Genomic DNA, 11,544 nt, shown 5'->3' on the forward strand with positions numbered 1-11,544 from the left:
ATTTTATCACTATTATCAGATTTTGTTTTTTTTGTGTTTGTTTTGATTTTCACTGTGTGATTAATATTTTTTGTTTTTTTTTTCTCATATGAGCTTATAATCTGTAGTAAGTGTCCTGTACCTATTTAAAGTATTTCTTAGCTAAACATAATTTACATTTGTCAATAAATTAAATATTTATAATACCTATATAATGTTGAACTAACAAATAAAAAATGCATTTCATCATAAAATGTTATGCATACTTTAACATCAATAGCTAACCTAAAAGCTGGCTCTAAAAATTTATAACTCCACGCATGTTGCACGCAAAATTAAAACATACTGTCTTATGTTATATTTTAGCGGATAGCAATACTTTTATTTCTTATGAAGACAATCCGAATTGGGTAAATGTTCTCATATGGTTACGATTTACAATAATCACATGGAATCCACTCGCAACAAAGATGTTGTAATGAGAATCAACCGTTGTGGTAGATTTACAGTTAGTTTGCAGTGTTATTAATAAGTACATAATATGTCCAAGATGTGAACGATGAATATCCTTTTCCTCTTAGATGTGACCTAGCACACAATAATTACGATATTACGTAACCCTTGTGGGTCTATTCTATGCTTATCGACCGCTAAAGTGATAAAGTGAAAAATATTATCAAACTTAGGGTAGGTTTGTATCAAAATATTAGCACTTATTGTAACAATTACACGAAGCCGGTTTTTATTGTTGAAATAAGTGCTATATTTTAACAGCACCTATCTTGCTGCTACAATAAGTGCTAATATTTTGATACAAACCTACCCTAAGTTTGATACTATTTATCAATTTAGTGTTCGATAAGTATAGAATAGACCCACTGGGAACTTTACTCATACATATTTGAGTGTCTTCATAGATAATAAAACTGGATACCAAACATATATCGATTTCAATATTGTTGCATATTAAATTTCTTTAAATCCAATGAATTCAAAATGCCTCTGAACTGACATAAATCTTAACTTCTTATGACAATATAATATCACTATTGACATTAATGTTCATGTGCCTTTATATGAGAAGGATTAATAGCTCTTATTAATAAAGGCGATATCTTATCCAACCCTTAATCAGAGACCTATATCTTGTTAAGATAGGAGTTAGGTATCTATTCAGATGTCAAGATGAAAATATTATAATAAATACTCACTGTGAAATGTGAAATAGATTGAATAAATAGGCATCTTTTATAAAAGAAAAAGTCTTTATTATGTGGTATATTTATTGAAGTTATTTTTCATTGTTTTGTAATGCATTTTTCAACAGAATCTGTACAACGACGATGCCATGTCAGGCATACAGTTCTCAGCTCGTAGTATAAAACGAAAACCATCCATCGGCTCATCTTCGTCCATCCACTCGACGGCGAATAACGCTCCCGCCCCTGGAATACCTAGAGTGAATTCGGTCACATCTGTACTCAAAAAGATATTCTCGAGAGACGACTCTGTCAGGAATACCAACCAACCGGATGGATGTAAGCTTTCCACCATACAATAAATTCCATACTACAAATTTAGATTGTTAACAAAAGTTAACAAAAAAACAAAATCAAATACACATTGGAATTTAGTTAAGAATGACTCGTGCCATATTTGTATATTGTTATGTCATGATTTTTTTTTATTCTAGATCCGAAACCTGAGAAACCTGATGTTTCCAGTGCCACCAGTTTAGGCAAATTTGCCGGAGGAGGAAGTATGCGCATAGCAGACCAAGTTATCGAGGAACTTGATGAACAAAACACAATTACTAGCATGGCTACCAGAAATGAACAGAGGTACATAAAATAAATATATTTGTGTTTTACTATTCTGATATACCGCTCGATTTTGTGATCCCAAAATTATTGGATTTAATACACTGGAATTCTATATTATGATTTTTGTCAAACGAATAAATAAAAAAAATATTTACATCTATTCATAATATGAAAATTGCAATTTTTACCCATAATTTTATTGAATCCAAATTGGCAGAAATATCTAGGACTATTAAAACTTTTATATGCCTAAGAACCTAAGATGGTCGAGCGGCTAACGCGTCAGCTTATAATGTCGTGGTTCCCAAGTTCGAATCCTGGGTCTGACAAATACACATAATATTATTTTTCAACGTGTGTTTGGAGGTTACATGTAAATTGTACGTAAAGCATTTCACCGTGAGCTTTCTTATCGGAAAGAGATGACCGTATACTATACGGTCTCCAATTTTATTAGATTCAATGTGAACATTAATTCAATTTTCATGGCTGATTTAGGCAAAATTCATAAATTCAAGAATGAAAACCTAACCTAAATTAACATATAATCCAGTATATCGGCTATGATTGCTGCTAGCTTCCTGTAAAGTGTAAACTGACAAGAACCGTGTTTTATTTATGTCAGTACTATACGACCCAAAGAGGTTGTACAGTCTTTAATATACGGCCATACATTTCCGATACAACATTTCACGGTGAAGTGTGATACGGTGAATTGCATATGTACAAGTTTCCGGAGATGGTGTTTGGAGTCAGAGTATGGATGACGTAATAAGTTGAGCAAGTGCTTAACATCCATTTTTTCACAACGTTTTTAACAACCTCCACCTCATAGAGGAAAGGTAAATTGTTTTTTTTTACTTTTTACATAGGTACTAAATCATAATCCGAAAGTGCTGCTAAAAATTGTACATATTATTATATTTATCAATGTACCTGTATATCGTCGCCGTAGATGTCAAGGGAGCCAAGCCACAAATTTGCCGAAAATGTGTAAAAGCATTTTAAAATCATCAAAGATGCAGTGGTCAATGGATTTAAGCCACAAAATTCTTTTGACTACATTTTTTGTACATTTCAATATTCAGTGGTCAAGAGATATAACACACATAACTTCTAAGATACTATTTTTTTTAGTTATTTGTACAAAATAATAAAAAGATTACACCACAAAGTATATTCTATGTTGAAAAGTTCAATAAAAAAATGTGACTTTTCTTTTTTACACAAAATCTTTGAGTGCCTGTTTCTCAGCAATATGATTTTGTGGACTGGCTCCCTTGACATCTACGGCGACGATATTTTGGTTGTGATTTTCTAAGAATCATGATTTTGTTCTCAGACCGACCGCCGCAAGCGTATTTGGTCCACCTCCCCCCAGTGCCCCGGTAAATGTACCTCTCAGTGCCTATTCGAGGACTGTGTCACACGAGCCTAGTAAGAATACCATTTAAGTCTTATATTTCTTTTACTTGCATGGGTATTTCTTTGATTGAATTTGATTGTATTGTAGATGTGTGATTGTGAGTATGTACAGTTGAGTACAGTAATCCCGCGCCAACCGCCGGAGACACATTGGTGTAAAACACCGCTAGGTAAATCCACGGTTCACAATACTACAGTGCCACCGACATAAGAATATTCACGGACAGGGAGAACTTTCATTTTGTTTTGTAGAAGTAATATAGTTCTTTAAATACTTAATTTTATATTAATATTTTTCATATTTATCGATCTTTGTTATTTTAGACTAAAATGTAGAGTTGGTCACTAGGGTTGTCATATTGAAAGATCATATTGGAGGAAAAGTATCAAAACTACTTTTTAATATTACAAAAAATGCAGTATTTTTTTGAAAAATACAAATCATAATATAATACTAAATTTATGTAGTCTTGAGGGATGACTATTTAACAAAAATTGTGGCTTAAAACCATTGAGGCTTAATTTTTTTGCTGTGATCCCAATATAAAATCTTATCGGGTGATTACCACTCCATACTGACAAGTCGATACCTAATTGGCTGCATATCGTTTAAAACCACTACGCCGACCAATTAATCATAATACATAATAATAATATATACTTGTTTAAGTTTAAATTACCCTGCCCTATTTCTTTGCTAAACTCATTTAGTGCTGACAACGCGACTGGCGCGTTTGCATTAGTTGGCCATTATATATAATTAACATGATATTTAAATGGGGTAATTAAATATTAATTAACAGGTCAGCAGTGATTGTGTTAAGCGTTCGTACATTGGTCGCACTTTGAGATTCCATACTTTCAATAAATTTGATTGAAAAATGTTTATTTATTGGCATGTAAAAGAGTTAAGAATGTATGGTTGATTTAGTTTTGTAGATAAGTGTCTCTCTGCGCCAGTGTTGCCAACCGTACTATAATTATAGTATTTGTACTATAGTTTTGGTCCGCGTACTATGTACGATATAAAACAGGTATAGTACGCCCAAAATACTATAATTATTAATATCGGAAAAAATATGTAAAAAGTACTAAAATTTCCATATTTCCATAAATCCCTTGACTTTGGTTTAATGAAATTTCTTGAATTCTTCGGTAAGCATAAATTGGTCGGAAGTGGTACCTAAATAAAAAGGGTTTTCGGAGTTTGTCAAATTCTCCGTTATTTTTTTCTGAGAAAAAACCTATACATGTTCAACAGATGACAACGCATACTATATTTTTCCCCCAAATACTATAATTTTGGAGGCTCTGTACTATAATTCCACTTTTAAAAGATGGCAACACTGCCCTGCGCTGTCTTATAAGGTATTAATAATATGTCGAAAGCTCACATCTCATTTAAACTCCCTTTGGTTTACGGATCAATTGATGTAGTGGTCAGCAAGTTTGTAGGCCATAACTAGTTCGTCTTTCAGGTTTTCAAAGTTCTCTACTGGATTCTTGTACAATATTTGCGATGATCCCCTTCTGACAACTCTTGAACATGGGAATGTAGTACCTCGACATCGCTTGACTGTATGTCGTTCTAGTCCCTCCCGCTCTAGACTTCTCGCTACCGCTACAATTTGCTGAATCTTCGTATTATGTAATTGGAAGAATAATGTTTGACTATTATTACGTCTTCCTAAATTCTTCAGCAAGCATTTAATGTTGATGTCAGTCATTTATCAAATACGTGATCAATTGATTGTGGATTCAAATCAAAATTGCAAACCATGTGGATATATAAGGTGTTTTTTCAAATTCGCGGTTAACAAAGGATTACTGTATGTGTGTAGTGAGATATTGCTTGTCATTTTCTCATATTTTGTAAGATAGTTTTGTAGGACTTGATCTAAATAATTTTAATTGTTTTTAGCAAAATTACTGAAAGTGAAGTCACAATAGAGAATGTAATTTTATAAACATAACACACCAATACAAATTAATGAATAGGAAATAATTCTATGGACTGTTTGCAAAATCACATAAACTCCAGTTCAGTCAATCATTATAGTCGTTTATTAATTTATAGCTAAATATTAAGGCTGTACCTCAGTTGAGGCATGGTCTAAAAAGATCGTGGCTAGGCGATGCGCGGATTGCGGGTGCAAATGACACAAGCCAAACAAAATATAATTTGTCATATAAATCCAACATACGTCCATTTTATGTTCTGTTTATTGTTCTATTAGTAAGAATAATAATATATTCATTGACATGTTTTCTTTTTAAAGTAAATGGTAACGTTTTTAGTCATCTTTACACGATTTAAGAATTAATACGCCCGTCGCCATCACGAAACAAAGTGACGTGTTTCCAGCTCGACGTTCTCTCTCAGAATGCGAGCGAGTCCAAAATTTCGTCGCGCCTATAGTTGAAAATTATTTGCCGTTTCACTGATGTATCACCTTAACAAAATGACTGTTAAGTATATGAGTTTCAGATCAAGTCCTTCATTTAGTGTAGATATTATTAAAATTTATTACATGATAATATAGTTTATATCTTAATGTAAGTTGGACTTTCACATACCTACTAACCTGAGGATGCCTTCATTCATCATAAAATTTAGATTGATATGTAATTAAGTTTATGGTAGGGTTGTGGTGATTTTATTATTCACAACTTCATTATGCACCTATTGGTTACATTTGTTTACAATTTGATGACAAATTTTAATCTTCTGATTATAAATGTATTGCTGACATTTCACAATGGCCCAAGTCACACAAATGTACGTGGTCATATGATGCTCACCATTGTGAAGAGGGCGACATATTATGCATTGTGTGGCAAATATTTGCCGTCTTTCGACACAGTGTCAGTGTTGCAACACATATGAAAGAACACCAACATTGCAACACCAACATTAAGATTTATATTAAAATAAAAAATATTTGCAAGTTATAAAAATACACCTAATCATATTATAATATTATTAATCTGATAATTCAATGGGTGCTAAATGAACATTAATTTGTAGCATTTTGGTTATTGAAATCATTTAACCTTATAGTTGAAGCCTTTTTTTCAAAGCGTGAAACATTTTCCCATACCATGTGTTATTAAATTTATATAATCTGGTGTAATAGCATTCATTATTTGTTCAGAATATCATGATAAAATCGCATGGTTTCATTGAATGCTAAAGAATCATTAATGTTTCTCATTATGCTTCTATTTTGAAAAGCTTGCCGCCGTTTTATCGAAAAAGAAGATTTTTTACAGGAATAAAATCTATACAAAAAATGATCTCACATTTTCCCATGTTTTGAAAGGTACCGATTTAATTTTAGACCTAAATCATGTGAGGTCCGACAATAATACTGCTATTTTGTCGTCGTCTGCGCCGGTCGATTGGGGCGGTATGACCTTTCCGTCCCCCACCCCGTCGTCCCCCCTGGGAGAAGTGATCCCCCTTAAGACGAGAGGGGAGTCCGGTGATTCCAGACAGAGGGAGCGATTAGACAGTGACATCGGCCCGCCGTTGAGCGCAGCCGTGAGTCAGACTCTAGGTAAGGCGGGGCATGATGACGATGTCGATGATCGACGCACACACGACATAATGTTGAACCTCGCATCGCTTATTACTTTTGAAAATGTATAAGCGGTACTCGTTTCTAATTTATGTGTTTTATAATTATTTAAAGGTTAATTGGTAGCTTTGGGTTATGGAGGTATTTATTCTCATTTCAAGTAACGTTTTTTTCATTAATCAGAATTTGATTTTTTTTAATGTCTGTCAAAAAAACTAATTATATTTTGTTCAAATTATACTATTGAAAATAATATGCTGTTTGAAATTGTGTTTTTAATTTTTCGATAGCCGCTGCATATAATAATATTAATCAATAACACAATTTTCTATCATGTATCTCTCATCTCTCTTAGACATTTTTCCTTTCTCAATGTTTTCTATAATTCTACCTGTGTTTTTAATGCTTTGATAGTAATTGTTAATTATAATCTTGCGAATGACGGAAATCTCACATTTTCTACTTCTTTTAACATTTAAACGTTGAAACATTCTTAAGTCAACAAATTTAATCTTTAGTTTGTCGGTAACGCATAAAACAGATTATAATATTCTATAAAAATATATTTTTACGTAAGCGTGCTTCATTTTAATAAAAATATTTTTAAATAGTTTAACTAATTTAATAACTAAGCATGGTTGACAATTTTGTAATTTTTTATTATCATAGATTTTAATGTTTATTTAATTGTCTTGTGTACTGTGATTAACAATTATTGTACTATCTGTCTGATATAGTAGAATTTCTATTATCCGGATTTCACTACTATCATAAATTTCTTATGATTATAAAAAATTACATAAAATCAATGGTAAAATTTTGAAAAATATTTGAATGAAAAAAAAGATATGCCACAAGTAACTAACATAGATTTTTTAATAATCTATCATTATCCGAATAATTGAGGTTCTACTGTAAAATGAAAAAGTGTGCGATTTGGAATTTACAGATTTTCACGAATTGAATATACATGATTATGAAATACACAGTGCATGGCAAATAATCTAGGTGTTATGGGGTTCACTAATTTACATTCACAAATGTTTTAGTTTAAGTGTGGTACTGGGTTCATTTTATTGTCTCTAACATGTTTGTAACATTTTTAGATAAGTCCTAAAACCAGGGAGTATACTTTGCATATTGTTCATTTATAAAAAAAAAATGTTGATTTATACCTATTCTGAATTGGATACTAAATAATTAGCTATATTCAGTATAATGCAAAACAACAAACTAATACTTTTCCTGTAATAAAATTGGCAATCAATCACACTGCAAATTTAAAAAAATATATATACATTTTATGCGCATGATGGCCGAGTGGCTTACGCATCAGCTTATAATGGCGTGGGTCTCAGGTTCGAATCTTGGGTCTAGCAAATACACAGTTTTTCAATTTGTGTTTGGAGTCAGAGTATGGACCTAATAGGTTGAGCAAGTGGCTAACATCCATTTCTCGTAAAAACAAATATCTGTTGATATAAACCTCCACTCTGTGGAGACCCATTATGATCTTTTTATGAAAAAAGTATCAGTAGGGTGATCCATTCGATTTGTCAATTTCAAGAATCACTAGTGAAAATATTTTGTGTAATTTTCTTAAACAATTTTTAAAAGTATGGTGGTCTATTTTTAAAATATCACTTTATTTAATTGTGAATCAGTTTTCAATAATTTTTAAGCTTAGTTACTTTGTATGCCAGATTTATTATGATCGATAGATTACCGTCTAATAACTGTTTTGTTTTGTCAGTTCCCGAAGATGACACCGCTAGCGTAGTATCGTCGTCTGAAGAGTCACCCGCCCACGTGGACGAATTTAATAGGCTAAAAACTATCCGAGATAAGGAGCGCAAGGAGAAAACAATGCAGAAATTGATGGCTCGGTCCGTCAGCGCCCAGCAAGGTATCGGCGGCGAATGTTTCGCGGACAATGAAATTCTGCTAATGGAACTGACCAAGCAGTCCAAACAGCAGACTGACGAACTGGAAGTTCCCGGAAAGTCAGGATCATCCGGCAAAGATTCATGATATTCACCTATATTTCAGATCGGTGATACATGGGATTAATTTAATTACATCTTGTGATGCTGCTGCTTAACATGAGTACTAATCGTGTATAAAATATTTTAGGTTATTTCATCATGTGACTTTATTGAAACTAAACAAACTTAATGAAACTTAGTGGAGTGATATTCAAGCATAAAGTAATATTAATATGTATATGTATTATTATCAAGATTATTTTTTTATATTATACACTGACACTTTGCTTTATGGCCGAGATACGTTCCAGAAAATTTGCCGTAAATGTCCGTGTTTATTTCCGTACAAATGCTGTTTCAATTTAAAAAAAAAAAATTAGGAAATCTAAAACTATTCTGTTAAAATTTTATAGAAATGCGTGTTCCATTGGGATCAACTTAAACTGCTCTGCAGATGTGTGAATTAGCGGCCAGCGTTGCAAACGCTACATTCAGTCTAAAAGTAGGACGGCATTATGACTTGAATTCGAGTGCGAGAGGTATGATGTGATTATCATGCATATAACATTGTTTACAAGCGGTGAAACGAATTTAAACACGTATAACATTAAGTGCCTATACGCACTTGCGGCAGGCCGCCTATCGTTTTTTGTATGCAAAGTGCAATATGCGGCAGGCCGCTGCGGTTAGCCGGCATACAAAAAACGATAGGCGGCAGGCCGCCGTGGCTAGCCGCGAGGCGGCCTGCCGCAAGTGCGTATGGGCACTTACAGAATGTTTTTAACAATTTTTACATTTGGTATTTGGTCCGTTATATCAAGGTTCTACTATATTTTACGCATCCAGTATTTTATCAAAAATAAATAAAAAGTATTTCGAAAGAAATTGGTTTGTAAATCGAAATCGTACCATAAATTAATAGAAGTCAAGACCATTGTTGCGATATGTTGTATAACTAGAGGCCGTGTAGTTTGGTATAAGTGTAATAATTTTTAAATTTGACTCATGTCCTCATTTTCTCTGCAAATCATGTATGAAATTGTTAGTTAAAATAAAATTTATCAACCCATCTATTTTCTCAATAGACATAACTCTAAACACAGAACTTAATATTATTATATTTTTGCAAAAGTTTTTGTCTTATCGTTCTTTGTTCTCAAATATACCATAAAAAGTTTGATATAATATGACATCCATTGACTCACAAGAACAATACTATTATCGATTATTATGTAGTCTAGATTATCTTTTATTAACGTAACTATGTCTTAACATCTATGTTTTTAAGCTTCCTCTTCTATTTCAATAACATTAATATTTTTTCTCAATTCCGTGACTAATGTTTAAAAAATACTCATTATAGAAGAAAAATAATTGTAAGCATGTTCATTTTACATAAATATGTATATTAGAGATTCCCATTATGAAAAGACAATTACTGTTAAGCCTATTCCATATCAACATATATCTACTTGAATCCATTTAAATGTTGTATAAAAACTGTTAACACATTTGTGTAAAATCATCTTAAATGTTTATACTCTTGTCCGCCACTAATGGAAATCAGATGCAAATACACTGACAAGCAAGTGTGGTCAAGCTTGTGGATGCGTGCGTTGAGTTATATTCATTTGCAAGGCTACAAAAGTTGGTTTGCGGGCATGCGTGTATTGGTCTAGACTAGGCTTTATTCAATTCTCATATAATTATATTGGTTTGTCCGAAATGCATAATAATTCACCTGTGTGATTACTCATTAATATATTAAGTCACAAAAATACAACTATTGTCTATGGAATGTTTTTATACAAAATATAATATGCACAACACACGATTTACGATAAATAATAATATGGAAATCGATATTCCTCCTTAAATGGTGTAGTTTTCATGCAGATTTTTTTATAGAATATAATGGCTTTATAAATTTATTATAGATTTTGTTTTATATTTATTTTTTTAACATAATCATTGAATAATAATATTTTTATTAGGTAGTCTTAAATATGAAAATCTCGTAGTTTCGATATTGGAAATTTTTAATTTTTCATAAATACGTAATGTACCGTAATATGCATTACTGTTTCATTATGAATTAAATTTAATAATTATTACTGCCTTGAATGGACCCCAGTCGCCTCGATTTGATTGGACAACAATAATAATATAGTATATTTTAGACTTTATCAGGTGTTACAGAAACAGAATGCACGGATCCCATTTTTATGGAAAAACTAACAATTCGGGTAGCTGACGTGTTAGCTATGAATGTTAGAAAATGTAAATGTGTTCAATAAAATGGCCAATGGAATTATATTACATCTCCATATTATGTATCTACTAGCACAGATGTTGAAACCCGATTGGTGGAAAATCAATCATAAACAGTACAGAGTGTGTACGGCCATTCCATAATTGGATGGGTCGGCAATCCAAAGCTAGACTACATCACCTGACACGCATATACACGTCCAGATACTAACCAAATTCTTCGTCCAATGAAATTGAAACGTCTCGAGGGTTTAGTACATACACTTGCTTAATTACTATTAATTAATCAACATATAGGTATATTTTTTGATAACATTATTTATTTTGTAATGTAGCCATAATGACTCAGTATTATCAAATTATCGATTGACATGCGCTTAAACAAAATACAAATATTTTATTTTTGAAATCAGTTTCGATAAGAAGTGCTTGTATGACTGTTTATTTGTGTTATTAATGTACACTATTAACAAAATGACT

The 11,544-nt window shown here is 32.1% G+C and overlaps 1 protein-coding gene across 26 annotated transcripts in view; it reads left to right on the forward strand.

Moving 5' to 3' along the window:
* Positions 1–9,291, forward strand: part of LOC147063946 (bestrophin-4-like) — a 106,544-nt gene extending 97,253 nt beyond the window's left edge. For 9 of the 26 annotated variants that reach the window (XM_085958756.1, XM_085958753.1, XM_085958758.1 and 6 more), the window contains 5 exons: positions 1,307–1,517; positions 1,673–1,820; positions 3,145–3,239; positions 6,569–6,787; positions 8,562–9,157. In XM_085958756.1, coding sequence (XP_085814882.1) covers positions 1,307–1,517; positions 1,673–1,820; positions 3,145–3,239; positions 6,569–6,787; positions 8,562–8,839 — 951 coding nt within the window. In that variant the 3' untranslated portion in view covers positions 8,840–9,157. Of the gene's footprint in view, positions 1–1,306; positions 1,518–1,672; positions 1,821–3,144; positions 3,240–6,550; positions 6,788–8,561 lie in introns of all 26 variants that reach the window. The other 17 variants (XM_085958769.1, XM_085958772.1, XM_085958771.1 and 14 more) reach the window with 3 other exon arrangements.
* The last annotated feature ends 2,253 nt before the right edge of the window (positions 9,292–11,544 follow it).

Source organism: Rhyacophila brunnea, unplaced genomic scaffold, assembly GCF_057557595.1.
Source record: "Rhyacophila brunnea isolate RB1 unplaced genomic scaffold, BYU_Rbru_1.0 scaffold_8, whole genome shotgun sequence".
NCBI classification, from domain to species: domain Eukaryota; kingdom Metazoa; phylum Arthropoda; class Insecta; order Trichoptera; family Rhyacophilidae; genus Rhyacophila; species Rhyacophila brunnea.